The 23793-nt window shown below is 45.7% G+C and overlaps 1 protein-coding gene across 4 annotated transcripts in view; it reads right to left on the reverse strand.

Moving 5' to 3' along the window:
- The window catches only part of LOC119969087 (cilia- and flagella-associated protein 47-like), an 868530-nt gene that overhangs the window by 573213 nt on the left and 271524 nt on the right, over positions 1-23793 (reverse strand). For all 4 annotated transcript variants that reach the window (XM_038802287.1, XM_038802288.1, XM_038802285.1 and 1 more), the window contains exons 27-28: positions 1665-1871; positions 511-611 (exon numbers count right to left, since the gene is read on the reverse strand). In XM_038802287.1, the coding sequence (XP_038658215.1) occupies positions 511-611; positions 1665-1871 (308 nt within the window). The remainder of the gene's footprint in view (positions 1-510; positions 612-1664; positions 1872-23793) is intronic.

The following is a 23793-nucleotide window of genomic DNA, read 5'->3' on the forward strand; positions in this document are numbered from 1 at the left end:
TTTTGGTTATCAGCCCAAATATCTCCTTACGCAGCTCGCTGACAAATCTTCTTTCACAGAAGATTCTCTTGTGAAGCACCCTGGAATAATTTGCTTTGTTAAAGGAGACAGATAAATACAAGTTGCTATTGTTAAAGTAATGTATCATAATAAAAATAAAATTATGGGCTTCTGGTTGCAGTTATTGTCAAGGAAAAGCATGGTTTGCGAACAAGCCACAAGACAAGATGAGCTGAAAAATAAAATAAAGCCAAATTCTGTTCCAATAAAATTAGGTGGGCACACCCTATACACTTGTGACAATAAGTGATTATTATTATTATTATTATTATTTGTAACCAATATGGGCAAAATAGATATACAGAACTTGCAGAGTATTTAAATTTGATCATTTTGTAGCAAGTGTCAGTTGTGGCTTTGGGCGAATGTAAATTGCATTTTAAATCAACTACAGTCAAACAATTTTGTATTAATTTGGTTCTATAAAAGCACAACTTTATGAACACTTACCAGTTTTGAGGACAATATGTTGGTCTGCACTATGAAGGGCTATATATCTATATGTAGTCAATAGGCAACTATCTGCAGTTGCTGAAACTGGTAACATGAACCTATGTCAGAATAATGGTAGAGTTCATCACCAGCATTACACAATAAATCAAACTATGAAAAGAAAACTATTAATAATTAAGCATGCACTTCTTGTCCAACTTGGGTAAAGCACAATCTCTCTCAAAAGTTGCTACAATGCAAATTTACAAGATTAGGATCAATAGATGTTTAATAGATGAAGATATCATGAAATCTGAAGCAACTGGGTAACTGGAAATGAGGTCCAAATTTAGCCATTATCTACTCAAATGGTGGAACAGGTTTGACGGATTGAACATCCTACCCCTGTTCTTGTAATTCCATGAACTGTGAATTAGTGTCTCCCCATGTTTCACAGCAGGCATCTGACAGATTGGCCTGAAACTAGTTACAAAGGAAGTAAATGGGACTACAGGATGGTACTGCAGAAAATTACATTCCAAGAGCTCTATATCTGCCAAATACTCACAAGGATGAACAATCCCCTCTTTCTCTCCCACCCATTAATCATTCCCAGAAGATGCAGCAACCATCTTTTGCAAAGCCACCAGTAGAGGTTAGTTATCTGAAGCAATTGTGAAACAATCACATTCAGGTTTTTGGGGACCTTCAAGTTATTTATTCTTTGATATATTTACTGAGAAACGTAGTAATTTTCATCCTAAATGCATTCCATCTCTTTATTGAAATCGAGGGAATTCTGAGGCAGAACAAATTTGATTGGCAGAAACGGGAGGGGAACATTCACATAGTTAAACAATACAAAATGAAATATTGTCATCCAAAAGTTGCTACGGGATCTGATCTTCATATATACTTTTATAATTACCATGAAATTGTCACGAAATACAGCAGACTCCATAAAAGTGACAGGTATATAATAATCCATCAGAGGCATGCAAATAGTTTCTCAAGATAATAGTTCAATTTTGAAAATTAAAGAACATTTTTTACTATGGATTTCAATACCTGGAACAATGGTTCTTGGATCAGTTTATTTACATGCATTGAAATTCAACAACTGTTTCAGATTAATGCACTTCAAACTTTATAAATACTCTGAATCTTGTTACCTTTTCTTGTCTTGGTCAATGAATGTGACATGCGTCGATAATGAAATTGTGCGGACTGAAGAAAAGATAATGAAGCATGTTATACTTTTGATGGTCTCACTCTGAAACGGCAAAGACGAGCCTTCGGGGAACTGACAAGACAAAGGCTTAATCCAAGTCCCATCTTCAGTTTCCACTTCTGGGATTTCAGTTTCAAGTGTGCAGTCACTGGAACCAAATCAACTTTTAAAATTTTACAATACTAAAGGATTCTACAGGCAATAAATCATAGAATGATAGAATCCCAACAGTGCAGAAGGAGGCTATTTGGCCCATCAGGTCTGCACTGAACATCTGGAAGATCACTCCACCCAAGCACACTCCCTTGCCCTAAACCAATAACCCCTTAACCTAACCGACATATCTTTGGACACTAAGGGGCAATTTAGAATCGCCAATCCATCTAACCTGCATATCTTTGGACTGCAGGAGAAAACTGAAGTTTCCGGAAGAAGCCCATGCAGACACGGGGAGAATGTGCAATCTCCACATAGGCAATCATCCAGGGTTGGAATTAATCCCGGGTCCCTGGTGCTGTGAGGCAGCAGCGCTAACCACTGTGTCATCATGCCGCCCTTACCATCGGTTTAGGGCAATTAAAATAATTGTTTTCCTTTAAGATGTAACTCACTAAGTTCTTTAACATTTCTAAATAAATTATTTCAGCAGGCAAGCTAAAGCAAGTTGTCTTACAACTTTATAGCTAAGCAGAATGAACAATAAATTCAATGCTAACCTTGTTTATCTGCACTTAAAAGTACTCAAATAGCTGAAAAATGCTTGGGAAAATCTAATGCTCGTGAAATGTAAGTCTTTCCTTATATAAAATCATATCTGATAACCTTAGAATAGAGAGAGGGTTACTGGGATATTTCCCTCAACTTCACCATAATTGTTCAATTTTTCATCTGCTGCCTTTGCCTTCCAGATGGTAGCAGTTGTGGGTTTGGAAGGAGTTGCCAAAGGAGACATGGTGAGTTCCTGCAGTGCATCCTATGGATAGCATACACGGCTCCCACTGCATCGATAGTGGGGGCAGCGAATGTTTGTAGAAGCAGTGTCAATTAAGTGGGCGGTTTTATCCTGGATAGTGCTGAGTGTTGTTGGATCTGCACTCATCCAGGCAAGTTGATAGTATGCCATCACACTCCTGACTAGTGCTTTGCAAATGGTGAACATGCTTTGGGGGAACGTAGGTGAGTTACTCGTTGCAGAATTCCTAACCTCTGACCTGCTCTTGTAGCCACAATATTTCTATGACTAATCCAGTTCAATTTTTGATCAATGGTACCCCCCCCCCACCCCACCCCCCACACCCCACCCCAAGGATGCTGATAATGTGGGATTCAGTCATGGTAATGGCATTGAATGTCAAGGGCTGATGGTTAGATTCTCTGCTGTTGGAGATGGTCATTGGCTGGCTCCTCATGTTACTCGACTCCTCAACGACTCTCCCTCGGACTGATCTGTTCCCTGTGAGAACACTATTCACGACGTCCTATGCTGCTCTTGCTCATGTATTTGCTTTGTTTGGCCCTTGTTCTGCACTGTAACCAATCACTATTTGTTGATGTACCATTTGTCAATGCACTCTGTCGATTATTCTTTTTGTCTACTATGTACGTACTGCGTACGTTCTCGCGGCCGCAGAAAAATACTTTTCATTGTACATCAGTACATGTGACAATAAATCAATCAATCAATCATAGAACATAGAACAGTACAGCACAGAACAGGCCCTTCGGCCCTCGATGTTGTGCCGAGCAATGATCACCCTACTTAAACCCACGTAACCCGTATACCCGTAACCCAACAATCCCCCCATTAACCTTACACTACGGGCAATTTAGCCTGGCCAATCCACCTAACGCGCACATCTTTGGACTGTGGGAGGAAACCGGAGCACCCGGAGGAAACCCACGCACACACGGGGAGGACGTGCAGACTCCACACAGACAGTGACCCAGCCGGGAATCGAACCTGGGACCCTGGAGCTGTGAAGCATTGATGCTAACCACCATGCTACCGTGAGGCCCCTAATGCTACTGTGAGGCCCCTCAATATTACTTGCCACTTGTCAGCTCAAGCCGGGATATTGTCTGGGTCTTGCTGCATTTGGACATGGACTGCTTCAGTATTTGAGGAGTCGAGAATGGTGCTGTACGTAATCATCAGCGAATATCCCCACATCTGACCATATGATGGAAAGATGGTCATTGGTTAAGCAGCTGAAGATGTTTGGGCCTAGGACAGTATGCTGGGGAACTCCTGCAGTGATTTCCTGGAGCCGAGATGATTGAGCTCCAACAACCACAGCCATCTTCCTTTATGCAAGGTACAGCTCCAACTATGATTCTCATAGACTCCAGTTTTGCTAGGGCCCCTTTGAGGCCACACTTGGTCAAATGGAGACATGGGCAGTCACTCTCACCTCACCTCTGGCCTTCAGCTCTTTTGTCAATGGATGAACCAAGACTGTAGTGAGGTCATGAGCTGAGTGACCCTGGCAGAACCTAATCTGAGCATCAAGTGCCGCTTCATTGCACTGTTGAATGTCAAGTTAATGATGATGGTAAACAATGGAGCGGTAATTGGCCAGGTGGGATTTTTCCTGCCTTTTATGCACAGGGTACAACTGGACAATTTTCCACATTGCCAGTTGGATGTCATTCTTGTAGCTGTACTGGAACATCTCGACTAGGGGCATGGCAAGTTATGGAGCACATCTTCAGTACTGTTGCAGAATATTAGCAAGGCCCATAGCCGTTGCAGTATCCAGTGCCTTCAACCTCTGCTAGATATCACGTAGAATGAATCGAATTGGGTGAAGACTAGCATCTGTAATGTTGGGGACCTCCGGAGGAAGCCAAGATGGATCATCCACCTGGCACTTCTGGCCAAAGATTGTTGCAAATGGTTGAGCCTCGCCTTTTGCACTGATGTGCTGGGATTCCACCATCATTGAGGCGAGGAGATATTTGTGGAGCCGTCTCCTCCAGTGAGTTCTTTAATTGTCCACCCACTGGGAGAGGGTGGCGAAGTGATGGGGAAGGAGAGGGGAATCTTAACAATGGAAGAAAATGATCAGGAGAGAGGAGTCGCTCAGCGGCCAACAAGTCTACAACATTACACTGGAGCTATAAAAAGCAATCCCGCAGCCCACCATTTCACATTCAGTTTTTATTCAGGTGGCAGCCTGCAGCGGCACCTATAAGAGCTGCCCTGACCTGGCAGTAAGAAGCACATACACCATACTTTACTGAATCCAGCCAGGTCAGGACAGCTCAATTTTGCATACGGGGTCTCTCTAGGCTCTCTGTTCACAGTACATAGTTCCTTCTCTATGTTTCAGACATGAGCCTCTTTTTCTGCCTTCAACAATATGGGAGGTGTCACACTTCTAACTTATAATGAGCAGGAAGGACAAACTGAAATCTTAGATATCCATCTTGTATCGGAAAGCAGCAGGGGCTGGTTTAGCTCACTGAGCTAAATCGCTGACTTTTAAAGCAGACCAGCAGCACGGTTCGATTCCCGTACCAGCCTCCCTGGACAGGCGCCGGAATGTGGTGACTAGGGGCTTTTCACGGTAACTTCATTGAAGCTTACTCGTGACAATAAGCGATTTTCATTTCATCATCGACTCTATGGGTCCACATGCAATGGTATGGGAGTTTGACTATAAAAGTCTCTCACAGCATTGCACATGGCAAGTCTAGATAAAATTGTACATTAGTGGTATATATAATACTCACTTTCTTGCATTAGTCCTGCATTATATTGTTAAATCATAATTTCTATACGTTAACATTTATAAATTGTCAACATGACACCACGGTCACATTTTCACCATCAGCATTTTAATATCACATTTTGCTGACAGGGTCAAAGTAAAATAGCAAATTAAAGAAAAGTAGCTGCACAAATCAAAACAACCAAAGGCTTATGAAAACAACAAACCCTGAATGATTAGTCAGGAAACCTACCAATAAAAGAAATGCATGAATCAGGGGATGTGCTGTTTTAGAACAATAAGAGCATTACACTATAGAGAGCAAAACATTAGAGCTACTGATTTATGCTGACTCAATAAGTCAATTTCTGCATTTATTACTGATAGTCTAGGATTTTGTACTAATGCTTTAGCGATCCAATTCCACCATCTATGCATTATTCTGGATAAATGATTGTATTCCTTCATCTATTATGCATTCAATGTTTATCCCATATCATTTTTAAATCTGACAGTATACAAAAAATGCAAAAGGTAGATATTAGAGACTGGGATTTCTTCACTGGCCTTAAATGTCTAGTTACACTCAGATTGTGCTCAAACAAAGTTAGTTTTGCTGATGTGGAATTGTGCCCGATCGTGAGAAACTGGCTCCATAGCAGATGAGGGGTGCAAACAGAAGTTTAATCATCCCAGAGATGAGGCTGATGGAAAGTCACAAATTTTTATCTATATTTCTTTATGGGAGTGCAGCCTTACTTCAGTCCTCATTGGGAGACCAAGAGGCCAATTCTCAGAATAACAAATACAAGCATCACCATTTACTGAAATGGAAGGAGAGAAGATGCATTTAAGAATGCACTCCCCAGATCATTATCAGATAAAAACAAAGCACAGAGCGCTCTAAAGATGGTGAGAGGAGAGGAAGCCTGGAAATACCAATATGGGGCAGCATGCCAATTTCAGGGTACCAATCCAGTAGATACAATAACCAACAGTGTGGGAGAGGGGAGGAGCAGGACAGGAACTCCACTCTCTTGTCAATTGCAGCCAATTTACACAGGTTAGAAGTTCATTTATGTGCCATTTTTAAAAGGTAGGCTTGCAGACCATGAAGATACAAACAAACAAGAGCTTTATTGGAAAGGTGTTTACACTACAGGCTGTTAAGATAGACTTCCCATTTGCTCACGCAAACAACCGATGATGTCATCAATATGTCACATGATTGGGCTCTGAAAGTGACCTTGTTCCAACTAGGAACAAACATGAATACACACAACTTCACATTTGAAGTTCCTGCAATGAAACACAATATAATGTTAACAATCAAAATTTATAATATGAGCAATAAATAATTCAACAGTTAATAAGTTAGACATTTCGAAGGACGTTGATCTCTGTATGGTTGTGGGTGGATCTCAGAGGTCTGCTTGGTTTTGTTTCAACGTTGTCCGTAGTTGTCTCAACAGGAGTTGGCAGGGTGTTCGGAGGTTGACTCAGTGTTGAAGTGCCCTCAACAAGGATGCTCTCTTCCACAGTTGTTTCTGGTATTGCCAGATTCTCGGGAATGTCTCGTTCATCACTTGGCACTGTTTGTTGTGGACTGTCGGGTGACTCTGTCTCTGGCAAACTAGTTTCAGTTGCTAAAGTTGATCAGCGTGTTTCCACAACACTAAATCCTCCCAAGTTTGAGCGGTGTAGGAGACAATGGCAGATATCCACTTCTCAATGGTGGTATAATTCCTTCCCGCTACTTCCTGACATATCTGAAAAACACGGCAATTAGCCCTGTTCTCACATCGCAAAATCTGACTCTGCAGTTTCCTCTCCACAATTTCTCTTGTCTTAGGCAGCTTCAGCAAATCAAATGCTCTGTGTAACTGACAGTTTACCAGAGTAATGCTGGAGAGCTTTGAGTTGTCAAATGCGTTGTATTCCTGTATGTCATCAGGAATTGGCTTAGTCTTTCACACAATGATCCTTGCTCACGAGTTACCTTCAATGAATGCTTCATTATCTGAACAAACCTTTCAACCAGCTCATTTGGGGCAGGAGGATAAGGAGGAGATGCTCTTTTCGGCAATTTGTCATTCTTGCGAAATGAACAGCGGCACAAGTAGTTGTAGTTGACAAGTTGTTCAGATAACCAGCCTTGCAAAAACCTCACCCAGTCTTTCCATTGTTCATTCGGAGGACATAGTCTTCATAATGGCAACTTTAGGGCATTTCGAGAGCACATCTACCACAACGAAAAACATTCGTCCTTCAAATCGTTCAGCATAATCTACATGAACTCTTTGCCATGGCCCTTCCTGCCATTCCCATGGGTGTAACGGTGCTAGTGGGGGTAGGTTTTCAACCTTTGCATAAGCTGTACATATGCCAGCCTTCTCCTCAGTTGGCCACAAAAAATAGCTTCTGCCTATCTCGTTCATCCTTTTTTAAAAAAATAATTTTTATTCAAATTTTCACATTTTCACAAAAAAGAAAACAATAACAGAAAATTCTAAGACCAAAAAAAAACAGAACCCCCCCCCCCCCCCCCCGCCGTAAATACAAAAGAGAAACAATAAATTAACGCCGTCATTGTCAAAAAACAGATATTCAACCCAAAACAAAAACAAAGAGACAACCCCCCCCCCCCCCCCCCCCCCCCCCCCGGGTTGCTGCTGCTGCTGACCTTTTGTTTTTACCGTTCTGCCTGGAGATCTAGGAATGGTTGCCATCTCCTGAAAAACCCCTGCACTGACCCCCATAGGGCAAATATCACCCTCTCCAATTTAATAAACCCCGCCATATCGTTGACCCAGGCCTCCTCGCTTGGGGGCCTCGCATCCTTCCACCGAAGAAGAATCCTCCGCCGGGCTACTAGGGACGCAAAGGCCAGAACACCGGCCTCTTTCGCCTCCTGCAGTCCCGGCTCCACTGCAACCCCAAATATTACAAGTCCCCAGCCTGGATTGACCAAGGATCTTACCACCCTCGATACCGTCCTTGCTGCACCTTTCCAAAATTCCCCCAGCGCTGGGCATGCCCAGAACATGTTGGACATGGTTTGCTGGGCTCCCTGAGCACCTAATACACCTGTCCTCGGTCCCAAAAAACCGGCTCATCCTTGTCCCGGTCATATGAGCCCTATGCAGTACCTTAAACTGTATGAGGCTAAGCCTCGGACACAAAGAGGAGGAGTTCACCCTTTCTAGTGCATCCGGCCACGTCCCCTCCTCAATCTCCTCCTCCCATTTATCTTTCAGCTCCTCCACCGAGGCCTCGTCTACCTCCTGCATCACCTGGTACACTTCCGAGGTCCTCCCCTCTCCAACCCATACCCCCGAGAGCACCCTGTCCTGGACCCCACGCGGCAGCAGCAGGGGGAACCCCGCCACCTGCCGCCTGACAAACGCCCTTACTTGCATGTACCTAAAGGTGTTCCGCGGGGGGAGCATGAACTTCCCTTCCAGCTCACCCAGGCTCACAAACTTCCCGCTATGAACAGGTTATCTCGTTCATCCTTAATATACCACAATGAAGTTGGTTCAGGATCCTTAACAATGGCAGAATGATGCCTCTTATTCGCCAGACACAACATCCAACCTGTGTGGTAGTTCGAGTCTTCAGGTAAGGTATGGCTTCATATCCGGGTTTGCTCACACAATCTTGCCACAAAGTACCGCAGGCGGGATTCTCCATCAGCCAACACCAAAATCTGAAAACACGGTTAGTCGGAGAATCGGTTCCGACGCAGAAATCGCGGCGGGCGCCGATCTGACGCAAAGTCGCAATTATCCGTTGCCTTGACAGCGGCGTCAATGTGTTCCAGGGTGCACGGACAGTAAACACAATATGCATATAATTAGTGGGCCTGATCCACTATTCTCCCGCGCCTCCACGATCCTCCTCCTCTAACGGGTCTAGTTCCAGACGCCACAGTTCACTTATGCGTTTAAATATCGTGAAACCAGCGTCATGGTGGATGAGGAAGAGTGGAGGTATGATACAGAGAGGCATGACATGACTGCGGGCTGCTGTGTCGGGCACTGGCCGGGCTGGCTGGGGGGGGGGGGGGGGGGGGGGGGGGGGGGTTGCCAGGGCCGGGGAGGGAGGGGGTGAAGGGGGAAACAGTCCCTGTGGCCGGGTTGACCCCTCACGGGACCCCTGGTTCTGCAGTGACACTGACTGTATGGGTGCCCTCAGCCCACCACCCTCGCACCCCACCCTCTACCATACCCCCCACCACCCAACAGGCCGCGACTTGCCAGCAGGGCATCAGACAGCCCATCGAGGGCAATGCTCACTGTAGCCCCTACAGAGGCACCAAGTGGGGTCTGTGGGGCATGCCATTGGCAAGGGCAGTGCCAGCTGATGGTACCCTGGCAATAAGGACAGGCGCTAGGGCCAGAGGTCCCCACGCTGCCATGCCAGCGGTGCAGAGATGTGGTGCATAGCCCACAGTGCCAACTAGGCCACCATGTGGCCTGTTGGGCCTGGGGGTACCCAAGATGCTAACATGTCAGCCTTTCACCCCCTGCAGACAATAGATATTGGAATTCAACCAGCAATGGTGGCCTTCCTGCTAATCGGCACAGCCCTGGGGGATGTCCTGCGGCTATACGAGCTGATGCTGATCGAGCAGAAGGACGCTGCAGCAATGGAGCCTGTCTCAGAGGAACAGGAGACAGCTGCCAAAGATGAGGACACAGAAAATCAGTGTTAGGCAGCCCAGGCGATGGGTAGCTGGTGGCCTCAGCGGCCAAGGCACCCGGTCGGTAGCTGGTATGGTGCCGGCGTGTGGTGAAGGGTGGAGGTTCGGCTGTCCTCTGGGTGGGAAAGTGGTGGGTAGAGTTACGGACTTATGGAACGGGGGTTAGTGCACAGTGTTGCCTACTCATCCTGGCCGTCCTGAGTAGGTTGTGCAGTTTTTTACAGCACTGCTGGCCAGCCCGTTTGGTGTTGCTGGTGGCGCTGACCGCCTCTGCCACCTGCGCCTAGGCACGATGAATAGCAGGGGGTGGGCTGCCTCCTTCCCGGGCTAGGGTACAGGGTGGCCCGCTTCTCCTCCACTGCATCCAGCAGGGTCTCCAGCTCGCCATCCATAAGTCGTGGGGCCCCACGTCTTGCTGCCATCTTGTTGGCTGGGATGGTGTGTGTGGGGAGTGAAGTGTGTATATGCGTCTGCAGGTGGTCAGCTTCCTGAGTGTCAGTTGTGAACCCGGCAAATCCTGCACCGTGTCGCATTGGAATCGATTGTGTTCCACGTGGCGCTGGTGCTAGCCCTTTAACAGTCGTTGAATCGGTTCAGGTACGGCGCCAGTTTTGCTGTCATTGAAGTCCATGAATCCTGTGCTGGCATCAGCACTTAGTCTCAGAAACGGAGAATCCAGCCCCATGTCCATAGCTTCTGACAATAGTAAATTATTTCTGGTATATGTCTTAACTTGTGCTGCAGTTACAGGAATGCTGTGCACATCTTTGAAATTCAAAATATTACCACTCGTTACGTAAAAGTCAAGTTCATCAGTGTTTCCGTGGAGATTTGATCGATGATATTCTATTGTGTGTTTTCTGCTGACAACAGCAGTGCCAATCTCTGCATCCAGCTCAATGTGAGAGAGGGTATACCCAAGTATCATTGTTAGTGGTCGAATACCCGTTAGAAAAGTAAATTTCCTTCCATACAGGTATTGGTAAAAACATTTGCTTTTGAAAATGATGTCCGGAGCTTTCTGTTCTATCTGTGCATAGTTCATTTCTACTTTGTTCAAGGGTCCTGATGCAAACACTATGGGCTTTTCTGCACCATTAGACATTATGTGAGAAATCACTGCTCCCATAAAGTGATGCGTTGCAAGCCAGTTACAAGGGTAACTGCAGATCAAAGTGTGTCAGGACTGCTGACGTTAGTAGTGCCTCTTTAGCTTGTACGAAGGCCTTCTCGCACTGCTCCACCCATTTCCTGTTTTGACACGTTGTGTAAAGGCTTGAGAATAGTTGCTAGAGACTTCCGGTGGTGGCCATGGTGTGACGTAAGTAAGGCAGCTCCTGCTTGAAGGCAAAGAAAAGAGTTATTTTTACCCAATATTGGGTCCAACTTTCGACAGAAAGGTGTAGTTGAGGGTCGGCGGAGTAGTTTCCCCTGGGAGTGATATGTCCGCTGGTTATCAAACCTGGAGCAGAAGGCGGTGAAGGACCTGGCCAAAGAGCTGGAGGAGACCTGTGGCGCAGCAGCCAGTGGAAGGATGGCGGAGGGAGAAGGGCTTGTGCAAGTCGGAAAACCCCAGATGGAACAGTTGATGGCCTTCATCAGGGAAGAGTTCCGCCAGCAGAGGAAGGAGATGGAGGAGGATTGTTCGAAGGCCATTGAAGGGGCTGTGGCTACCCTGAAGGGCTCGATGGAGAGGGAGGAGAAAAGCTCAGAGACACAGGGGTCACAGATCCAAGAGATTGAGACGGTGATGTCGGATCACAGCGATCGGATGGTGGCATTAGAGGCAGAGGTGGAGCTGGTTTAGCACAGGGCTAAATCGCTGGCTTTGAAAGCAGACCAAGGCAGGCCAGCAGCATGGTTCAATTCCCGTACCAGCCTCCCCGAACAGGCGCCGGAATTTGGCGACTTTTCACAGCAACCTCATTTGAAGCCTACTTGTGACAATAAGCGATTTTCATTTTTCATTTCTTAGGAGACCTTTGCAAGATGTTGAGAGCAAAGGTGGAGGTGCAGGAAAATAGGTTGAGAAGGTAGAACCTGCGGATAGTGGGACTGTCTGAAGGAGTGGAAGGTGTGACTGCTGCAAGGTATGTGCCAAGAATGCTGGTGGGGCTGGTGGCAGAGGGGGCGCTGGATAAGGCCCCTGAAGTGGACCGAGCACACAGTCTCTGAGCCGCTGCGGCATTAATCATGAGACTCCATAACTTCGTAGAGAAAGAGATCTTGCGGTGGGCCATGGAGAAGCACAACTGTGAATGGGAGGGGAGCAAGGTCTGAATATATCAGGACATTGGAGCCAAGCTGGCAAAACTGTGCAGGGTTCAACAAGGCCAAGGCAGCGCTATATCGTTTGTTAATTACTGTTGTGTTGACAAAGGGTAGAGGGGTGAAAATTTTATGTGGGCATGACTGTCCACATTCCCCCTCCCCCCCCCCCCTTCTGTTTTCTGGGGCTGTGTGTGTTTTGTCACTTCTTTGTTTGCTCTTTGGGGAGGCGACCTGGAGGTCAGGATGCATCTTTGTTTGGGTGGGGAGGGCAAGGTCAGCAGGGAGCCTTCTTAATGAGCAGAGGATTGGTGGGGGGGAGAGTGGAAGGAGCCTTTGGGCATGGACTGCCACGCAAGCATGTAATGCTGGTGAACGGAAGTGAGGTGGGGAAGAAGGCCAAGAGAGGTGGCCGTGGGGGTCGGAGGGGAGGGGCGGGGTGGATAGGGAGGGTGATGCGACAAGGTGAGGCGGGAGCCGAGACATGGTCAGGGGCGGAGAGGGGACCATCTTGGTACAGGATCGAATTAACAGGGCTGGAGCTAAAAGGGGAGGTTGACTGATGGTAGAGAGGAATGGAGGTGTATGCCTCCATTAAGGCTGATAACGTGGAACGTGCGAGGGCTCAATGGACCAGTTAAAAGATCTCGGGTTTTTGCACACCTCAGAAGCTTGAAAGCAGAGGCGGTCTTTCTGCAGGAGACACACCTCTGCTTGAAGGACCAGGATAGTTTAAGGAAGCGGTGGGTTAGTCAGGTTTTCCACTTGTGTTTGATTAAAAGTCGCGGGGAGTGGCAATTTTAATGAGTAAGAAACTGGGCTTTGTGAACGCGAAGGAAGTGAGGGACCCAGGTGGGAGGTATGTGATGGTGAATGGGGTATTTGAGCGACACCCGTGGTTTAGGTGAATATGTTCGCACCGAATTGGGATGATGTAGGTTTTATGAGGGGGTTGCTGGCAGAAATCCCGGGCTTGGCCACGGATCAGTTGATTATGGGAGGAGATTTTAACTGTCCAAGAGCCAAAGGTCAATGGGTAGGATACGAATGGCAAAGGTGGATCCACGGCGCTTCAAGAAACCAGGGAGAAAGGTGTATTCCTTTTTTTCACATGTATATAGGGTGTATTCCAGAATTGGCTTTTTAGTGGAGAGCCAAGAGATTCTGGTTGGGGTGGAGGGGGCAGAGTACGGCAGAGTACGGCAGACCATGCTCCCATTGGCTGGAGATTCGGCTTAGATTGGGACGGGAGCAGAGGCTTGATTCGGGATTGTTGATGGAGGCTTTTGTGATAAAGGTGCAGTCTTAACGGGGAGGGGAGGGCAAGAGGGGCGCAGTACGAATACAGAGAGAAGGACTGGGGGTGGGGATGTGGTGTCGGAGCCGGGGAAGATAAATGTAGCCTTTAGGGAGTATTATAGGGAGTTGTACAGGGCAGACCCGGGGGTGAAGAGGGAGACATGGGACGGTTTTATTTTACATAGCCAGATGGCTACCGATGGACATCAGAATTCACGATGGACCTGGCACCACATCTCTTGGGTGCATTCAATGAGGCCATGAAGAAAAGGGAGCTGCTGGATTCGATGGCGCAGGCAGCGATCACATTAATCTCGTAAAAGGGGAAGGATCCGGTGGAATGTGGATTGTATAGGCCCATATCGCTGTTAAACACAGACATGAAAGTGCTGGCTAAGCTATTGATGGGAAGGATAGCAGGTTGTGTCCCTGGGGTGGTTGCAGAGGACCAAACAGTCTTTGTAAAGGGCTGGCAGCTCTCTAGCAATATAAGGAGGCTGTTAAATGTAATTATGATCCTCCTCGGGAGCCCAGGTATTGGAGGCTGTGGTGTCCATGGACGCGGAGAAGGCATTTGACCGGGTGGATTGGCGGTATCTGTTTGTGGTCCTGGGAAGGATTGGGTCTGGGCCAAGGTTTGTGGCATTGTTGCGCTTGTTACATGTGGCAACGAGGGCGAGCATGCAGATGAATGACATGGGCTCATTCGGACTGCACAGGGGAACAAGGCAGGGGTGCCCGTTAGCGCCACTGCTATTTGCGTTGGCTATCGAGCCTCTGACAATGGCTCTTCGGGGGAAGACAGCGTGGCAAGGGTCTATGAGGGGCGGAGGGTGCATTAGGTGCCGCTCTATGCTGCCAACCTACTGTTGTATGTTTGGACCCGCTGGAGAGCATGGAGAGGATCATAGGACTGCTGAGGTGGTTTGGGGCGTTCTCGGGACATAAGTTAAATGTAGGGAAAAGCAAAGTGTTCCCGGTGAATGAGTTGGGACGGCGAGCCAATTTAGGGGGAAATGCCATTTAAGATGGCTAGAGATGTTCAGATACCTGGGAATTCAGGTAGCAAGGGAATGGGCAATGTTTCACATGTGGAATTTTACAAAGTTGGTGGAGGAGACCAGGGAGGATCTCAAGAGGTGGGACGCATTGCAATTGACTTTGGCGGGGAGGATCCTAGTGGTAAGGGGATGTCGCCATTGTATGAGAATCATGGGTTTGAGCCAGCGTGTATAGGAGGTGTAGAGAAACGGGACTGGTCACGGTGAGGGATTTTTATCTGGAGGAAGAGTTTGCCAGTCTGGAGGAATTGAGGGAGAGGATGGAGCTCCCGAGAGGGAGTGAGTTTAGTTACCTGCAGATAAGGGACTTTGCGCGGATGGTGTGGAAGGAGCTCTCTAGGTTGCCGAAGTACACCCTCTTGGAGTGACTGTTGCTTCTGGATGTGAAAGGGGAGGGTAGAATTGGAGATATATACAGGTGGCTGGGAGAGCAGGGAGGCGAGCGGGTGGTGAAGATTAAGGAAAAAAGGGAAGGGGAGCTGGGAGGGGAGATCAATTGGGGAGTAGGGAGTGAGGTACTGCAAAGGGTAAATGTGATCTCCTCATGCGCAAATTTGAGCCTGATATAGTTCAAGGTCATACACAGTGTACATATGACTCGGGCAAGAGCGGGGACCAGCGAATCATGCACATATGTTCTAGGGCTGCGAAAAGTTGGAGAGATTCTGGGTGAGAGTGTTTGTAGCCTTAGCAAGGATAGTAGGGGAGGAAGTGGAGCCGTATCCTTTGGTGCCGATGTTGTGGCCTTCACCTCTCTGATTGCCCAGCGATGGATCTTATTGAAGTGGCGGTCAGCAACGCCACCGGGGCTAGCGGCCTGGCTGGGTGACCTGGATGATTTGCTTCAGCTGGAAAACATAAAATCTGAGTTAAGGGGATCAGTGGAGTGTTCGAGGCAAGGTGGGGGATGTTCATGACCGTGTTTGGCTTTCGGTCATTATGCTTAGCTTGACTGAGATCTCTTTCATGCTTCCGAGCTCTCCATTAAAGGCAATGGCATGTTTCTTTAAAATCTTCAGTAGGCCTGTTTCGGACTCTGACATGAGATTCACCTTGGCCCAGTTTAGCTCGATTCTCTCCAGCCAGGTTCTCCCCATTAGGACTGGATAGTTACATTTAATGATGTGCAAGGACAAGTTTGCGGTCTCTCCATTTAGCTGCACATTTACATCAATACAGCCCCTCAATGGAGCCATTTCCCCAGTGTTGGTTTTTAGTATTATGTTTGAAGGTTTTAGGGCAATATGCCATAGTTTCTCTTGGTGAACAGCTTCTGGTACTAACGAAACTGCTGCTTCAGTGTCCACATCCATCTTCACCAGTTGTCCGTCCAGTAAAGGAGTAGCCTAGTAAGGGTTCGTTGCACCTGCAATGCCAGTACAATTCGTCACCCCACTGTGACTCTGATCCTTTCTCGCAACTTTTTTGTATCACGTAGATCATTTTCCCTCTTATTTGGTTTTCAATTTGATACACTTTTTATAGTTCTTGTTTGTAACTTTTTGTTTTGATTGATTCACCTTCTTGTTGGTTACGATTATGGCATCTGAACCACTCGGCGATGACCATAACTTTAGTTGGGAAGTGGTCTTGCAATATCTCCACAATTTCATCATAGGTTTTCGCACCTGGTTTCTCTGGCTGCACCAGACCTCACAGAGAGTAGAACCCACGCGCCCCCCACCCACCGCACTGTACTCAGGAAAGGTGGGAGTACAATATCTGCCACAATTATATTCGCATGGACAAAATAATCAAATTTTTTCAGGATATGAGCTCCACCATTCAGTGTTCTCATCGTATGTTCCCATGGCACCAGAATCTCCTGCCATTTTTACTATGGAAATAAGCACGATGTGCCACACAAATTTGGGCATTGCCTCACTTCCTATTTCAAACAAAGTACCCCTGAACTCAGCCTGTTTCCTTCCAAGTTTGGGAACTTCCCCAGCTCGAAACTACTCACAGCAACTGTTCCCTGAACTGTTCCACATTTTTCTGAGCAGAGTATGTAGCAAGCTTCTTTTTGATGGTGTTTCCTCCAAAATCTATGTTTAAATTTTGGTTCCTTTGATTGCTACCACCAATATTTGGCACACTTCCGTTGCCGCTTTGATGTAACAAAGTTTTTACTTTTTTAATACTTTTTGGAAGTCTACACATGGATCAGTGTTTTTTTTCTATTTTTTTTACTTCCCCGGGAGTCTGCCAGTGGGAGCTGAGAGTCAAAGCGGAGGTTTAAAAAGAGCGTGAGCCAGGAGTCAGAGCAGAGATTTAAAAAGAGCGGGAGCTGAGAGGACAGTGGCAGAGTTTGAAAAACAATCCAGGATTGACATCATAGGATAACAGAAGTTCATTGGCTGTAATTAACTGCTAATTTGCAATAAATTGCTTTCAGATTAAAGGGGAATTGAATACATATTTTACAGATTACAAAAAGAAAAAAAAAGTTGGAAATTTTTATAAAGCAAATTAAAAACGAATTCAATAAATACCAGGACGAAGCAAAGTGTTGTACATGCACAACGTGAGAGTTGGTGGACCCAGTTGTGGTTCCCAGTGAACACATCTGTAGCAAGTAGCTGCTGGAAGACCTTTGTTACACAATTGATGAGCTGGAGTCTGAGATGTCCATGCTGTGACACATCAGGAAGGGGGAAATTAGAAAATTTTAAAAATCAAAATTAAAGAAGGTGGTAGGAGTGCAGGTTAATGATGAGGTGGATTGTTCTCAGAAAATAAAAGGAAGAATTAGAAAGTATGAAGGTAATATTGCACCAAGGAACCAGAGACGAGTAGGGAAATTTGATAATAAAAGAAACTTAAAAGCTTTGTATCTGAATGCACAAACCATTTGGAACAAAATGAATGAGTTAACAGTGCAAATAGAGTCAAAGAGCTATGATTTGGTGGTGATTACTGCAACATGGTTACAAGGAAATCCGGTCTGCGAGTTGAATATCCAAGGGTACTCAGTATTTCGGAAGGATAGGCAGAAAGATAAAGAAGGGTGGCACGGTGGCACAGTGGTTAGCACTGCTGCCTCACGTGGAATCAGTCTGGGTAGAAATAAGAAATAGCAAAGAATTCCATGGTGGAAATAATCTATAGGTCCCCAAACAGGAGTTACACAGTAGGGCACAGTATAAGCCAGGTAATATTGGAGGATTGTAAGAAAGATACAACAATAACCATGGATGATTTTAATATGCATATAGACGGATCAATCAAATTGGCAAGGGTAGTCTCGAGGGAGAGTTCACTGAATGTGTTAGAAATTATTTCTTGGAGCAATATGTTGTGGAACCAACCAGGGAGCAGGCTGTTCTGGATTTGGTACTGTGCAATGAGGAGGGATTAGATAATGACCTCATGGTAAAAGATCCTTGAGGGAAGAGTAATCACAGCATGATTGAATTTCAAACTCAGTTTGAGGGTGGTAAACTGGAGTCCCACACCAGCTTCCTGGAGTTAAACAAAGGTAATTACATAGCCATGAGGACAAATTTGGCCCCAGTGGACTGGGTAGGAAGAGTAAAAGGTAAGACAATTGATGAGCAGTGGCAATTGTTTAAAGAGATATTCAATTCCTCCCAACTAAAATATATTATAACATAAGAACATAAGAACTAGGAGCAGGAGTAGGCCATCTGGCCCCTCGAGCCTGCTCCGCCATTCAATTAGATCATGGCTGATCTTTTGTGGACTCAGCTCCACTTTCCGGCCCGAACACCATAACCCTTAATCCCTTTATTCTTCAAAAAACTATCTATCTTTACCTTAAAAACATGCAATGAAGGAGCCTCAACTGCTTCACTGGGCAAGGAATTCCATAGATTCACAACCCTTTGGGTGAAGAAGTTCCTCCTAAACTCAGTCCTAAATCTACTTCCCCTTTTTTTTGAGGCTATGTCCCCTAGTTCTGCTGTCACCCGCCAGTGGAAACAACCTGCCCGCATCTATCCTATCTATTCCCTTCATAATTTTAAATGTTTCTATAAGATCCCCCCTCATCCTTCTAAATTCCAACGAGTACAGTCCCAGTCTACTCAACCTCTCCTCATAATCCAACCCCTTCAGCTCTGGGATTAACCTAGTGAATCTCCTCTGCACACCCTCCAGCGCCAGTACGTCCTTTCTCAAGTAAGGAGACCAAAACTGAACACAATACTCCAGGTGTGGCCGCACTAACACCTTATACAATTGCAACATAACCTCCCTAGTCTTAAACTCCATCCCTCTAGCAATGAAGGACAAAATTCCATTTGCCTTCTTAATCACCTGTTGCACTTGTAAACCAACCTTCTGTGACACATGCACTAGCACACCCAAGTCTCTCTGAACAGCGGCATGCTTTAATATTTTATCGTTTAAATAATAATCCCGTTTGCTGTTATTCCTACCAAAATGGATAACCTCACATTTGTCAACATTGTATTCCATCTGCCAGACCCGAGCCCATTCACTTAACCTATCCAAATCCCTCTGCAGACTTCCAGTATCCTCTGCACTTTTCGCTTTACCACTCATCTTAGTGTCATCTGCAAACTTGGACACATTGCCCTTGGTCCCCAACTCCAAATCATCAATGTAAATTGTGAACAATTGTGGGCCCAACACGGATCCCTGAGGGACACCACTAGCTACTGATTGCCAACCAGAGAAACACCCATTTATCCCAACTCTTTGCTTTCTATTAATTAACCAATCCTCTATCCATGCTACTACTTTACCCTTAATGCCATGCATCTTTATCTTATGCAGCAACCTTTTGTGTGGCACCTTGTCAAAGGCTTTCTGGAAATCCAGATATACCACATCCATTGGCTCCCCGTTATCTACTGCACTGGTAATGTCCTCAAAAAATTCCACTAAATTAGTTAGGCATGACCTGCCTTTTACGAACCCATGCTGCGTCTGCCCAATGGGACAATTTCTATCCAGATGCCTCGCAATTTCTTCCTTGATGATAGATTCCAGCATCTTCCCTACTACCGAAGTTAAGCTCACTGGCCTATAATTTCCTGCTTTCTGCCTACCTCCTTTTTTAAACAGTGGCGTCACGTTTGCTAATTTCCAATCCACCGGGACCACCCCAGAGTCTAGTGAATTTCGGTAAATTATCACTAGTGCATCTGCAATTTCCTTAGCCATCTCTTTTAGCACTCTGGGATGCATTCCATCAGGGCCCGGAGACATGTCTACCTTTAGCCCCATTAGCTTGCCCATCACTCCCTCCTTAGTGATAACAATCCTCTCAAGGTCCTCACCTGTCATAGCCTCATTTATATCAGTCGCTGGCATGTTATTTGTGTCTTCCACTGTGAAGACCGACCCAAAAAACCTGTTCAGTTCCTCAGCCATTTCCTCATCTCCCATTATTAAAACTCCCTTCTCATCCTCTAAAGGACCAATATTTACCTTAGCCACTCTTAGCCATTCCAGAGACAAAGAAAGATTGTAAGAAGGGAAAAAACATTCATAGCTAAGCAAGGAAGTTAAAGATAACAAAGACAAAAACTGAGGAAGACCATAATGCAAAGGCCAGTGGCCGGTTGGAAGATTGGGAAACTTTTAAAGATTAACAAAGAGTTACAAAAAATATAGTGCAAAGTAAATTATGAAAGAAAACTAGCGCAAAATGTAAAAAAGGATAGAAAAAGCTTCTATAAGTATATAAAAGGGAATAGAGTGGCTAAAGTGAATATTGGTCCCTTGGCGGATGAGACCGGGGAGTTAACAGTGGTGAACACAGAAATGGTGGAGATGCTAAATCACTATTTGCCTCGGTTTTCAATGTGGAGGATACTGGTACCATCCCAATAGCAATAGGTTATACAGAGGCAATAGAAAGGAGGAACTTAAAACAATCATCATCAATAGAGGAAAAATTACTAAACAAACTATTGAGATTAAAGGCAGGTAGGTCCCCAGGGCCTGATGGCATTCATCCCAGGGTCTTAAAGGAAGTGGCAGTAGACGTAGTGGATCCATTGGTTATAATATTCCAAAATTCCAAAATTCCCTGGAAGCAAGAAAGGTTCCAATGGTTTGGGAAAATGCTAATGTAACACCCCTTATTCAAAAAGGGAAGGAGGCAGAAAGTAGGAAACTATAGGCCAGTTAGTTTAACATCTGTCATTGGTAAATTATAAGAATCCATTTTTAAGGAAGTAATAACAGGACATTTAGAAAGTCAAAACGCAATCCAACAGATTAGCATGATTTTATGAAGGTTACATCATGTTTGACTAACGGGTCCTCAGCGCTGTGAAACAGCAGTACTAACCAGTGCACCACCGTGCTACCCCTATTGCGGTGGACTTATGTCCTCTCTATAACATGGCCCTCCAGAGAATTATGGATATAGAGGACAGAGAGGCCCTGGAAGAAGACAGGTCTTCAGAGAAGGAGCTAGGAGGTGAAGGGAGATGATGCTGAATAGGCATGCGCTGCACAATGAGCTGGTCTTCCCCTTCCACCCTCTGGGAGCGGGGCCTCACTCCCTCCCTGCCATCAGCTTTCGCTCCAAGGCAGCATTTATAAAGCAAGATGCTGCACTATCCCATGTTCCAGGCCACTGGGCATCCCGCTTCCTGATGGTGCAGTGGCATGTTTTTGCACAAACCACAGATCTCTCCCTCAGGACAACCAGAAGCCTCTGTGGTGGCTGCCATGAGATGTAAATAAGTCCAATGCTTCGTCTAACCTATCCCCCTGCCTCTCTCACTGGAGAGGTCTAACCAGTAGCTTCTGGGATAGGCTATGATTTTCAAGTAAATACATTAATCAAGGCATTAAAAAAGTCCAAAATGAAATGGGTAAGCTTATGATAATGTGATGTTTGTGTGAAAATGTGTAATTTCTAAAATTTAAATTCCTTAGTTCGGATATCGAAAGTTTCAGTTACAAAAATCTCAATTCTAAAAACGCGTTTTGAATTATTCAAATGATCATCAATAATCAAAGTTTATGGCTAATCCGTCATTCCTGAGGTGGGCCTCGAAGACGGCAGGAATCTCCGAGTAGCTGTCATGCACACTCCGTAGGAAACGTGCACACATATGGCATGAGCCAGAGGTGGTAGCCGCACACAATCTGAACATTTAGGGAGTGGAACCCTTTCCTGTTAATAAAGGGCACTCCCTGATGCTCCAGTGCGTGCCATCAATTACCCCCTAGACCTGGGGCATCCCAGCAATGGTGGAGAATCCTGCAGCCTGAGCATTTTAGTGGGCCTGATCCCACTAAAAGTGATATACAGTAGTCTGATGCCCGGGCAGACAGGGCACCTGTGACATCACAGATGCACTTGTGGGCTGTCGCATGGGAAATGTCGCACAAGTCCCCAATCCAGCTCTGGATGAACATGCTGCATAGACATTCAGGGCTGCGGCGACTTTCATTCAGGCTTCAAAATTTGATTGAAATGCAATACAATAAACATCATCTGAGACATGTCACGTGTACCTATGAGAATTCACTTGAGAATATTTTATTTATTAAATGGGCAACAGTAACAAAGATCCGCAAATAAACAAACAACGCAACATTCCACACATCACAGCATCCATAAAACAACAAGGAAACATTACCGTCCCATATTGGTACCAATATAAAGCTACATAAGTTCATTCTCTCAAAAGAAAACACATGGCAGGTTCCCCAACAGAAACAAAGGATAAGCCTGACAATATGTTATCCTGACCAGAACTTTGTCATAGAAATGATCTGTCCATCAGTGTGTTACTTCTTCCATGTATCAGTGGCATTCTCCATCCAGGAGCCACAGCTGTGCAGATCCTCCCACACGGCCCAAACTCACTGGAACCAAATCCTGATATCCACATAGTCTACCGGCACTCAAGGTGCAGCTGAACATCCTTCACTTCCAGCATGTTTAACCAGCGGTGGTGTGCCAGCTACATGTAGCACTCACCACACCAGCAACAAAAGCATCAGCAATCTGCAAAAGCATTTCTTCAACGGCATCATCAGGTGACCCATTTGAATCAATGCCTCGCACCAGATCCCGCAGCCTCTTCTTGCCTCAAACCGGATTGTCTTCTGGACCAATATGTCCCCCTGAGCCCAGTATTCCAGGATCCAGGTACCTTAGAAAATATTGTCCTTCTTTCTGGCTACAGAAAAGGAAGGAAACAGAAACAACCACCTCCAGGCATCTGCAGCAACACAGCCTGCAGCTTTTAACTGCTCTCATGACAAACAAGGCCAATTCCTCATTTGCAATAGCTTTCAGCTGTGAAACTAGAGGCTGCTCACAGTTAAAGGGAACTAAAGTGACCTTCAGCATAGAACCAAGAGCAGTGCTCTGTACTGAAAGTGTTTGGTAGGACAGACAAGCAGCAGCTGTAGTTGCCCCTGTTAAGGGTATCCACAGTATCCAAAGGTGGCTTGAAGGCCTTACAGACAAATAGCCCCTCACTCCCTCCTCCCCCACACAGGGGCGATCGCCAGTCTGGAACCCATCCCCCCAACCCCGACCAAGCCCAAATGACTTCAGTGATGTCATTGTGTGGGTGCAGCTGGGTTGTGGCTCTGGGAGTTGGTTTTACTTTAGTTTTTGAGTTGGGAGCTGGTTGGTGGCTCTGAGTTTTTACTTTCTTTTTCACATTTGGCTGCTGTACTCAGAAAGAAGTATCTTGGCCTGTCTCTCGATCTTCAATTTAAAAGCTGTTTCCAGATTACTTGATAACTTAAAGAGATAACTGTTTCCTGGAAGGAATTCAAACCTGTTGTTTTGGAAAGGAAACAAAAGTATCCATACCAAGTCTTAAAGATAGTGGGCTGAGCCACACCTTTGAAAAGGGGTTTCTGGTTTATGGGATCTTGTTATTAAATTGGAACAGTAAAGGGGAATTTATTAAGGGTTATACATAGATTACTGTAGCTATGTGGGGTATTTATGTTTGTAGTTGATAAAAATGCTCAGTGTGTGTGTTTATAAAAACGGTAACTAAATTTGTAGATTAAAGTTTCTTTTTTAATTAAAACCATTTAAGA

This window comes from Scyliorhinus canicula, chromosome 7 (assembly GCF_902713615.1).
Source record: "Scyliorhinus canicula chromosome 7, sScyCan1.1, whole genome shotgun sequence".
Taxonomy (NCBI): domain Eukaryota; kingdom Metazoa; phylum Chordata; class Chondrichthyes; order Carcharhiniformes; family Scyliorhinidae; genus Scyliorhinus; species Scyliorhinus canicula.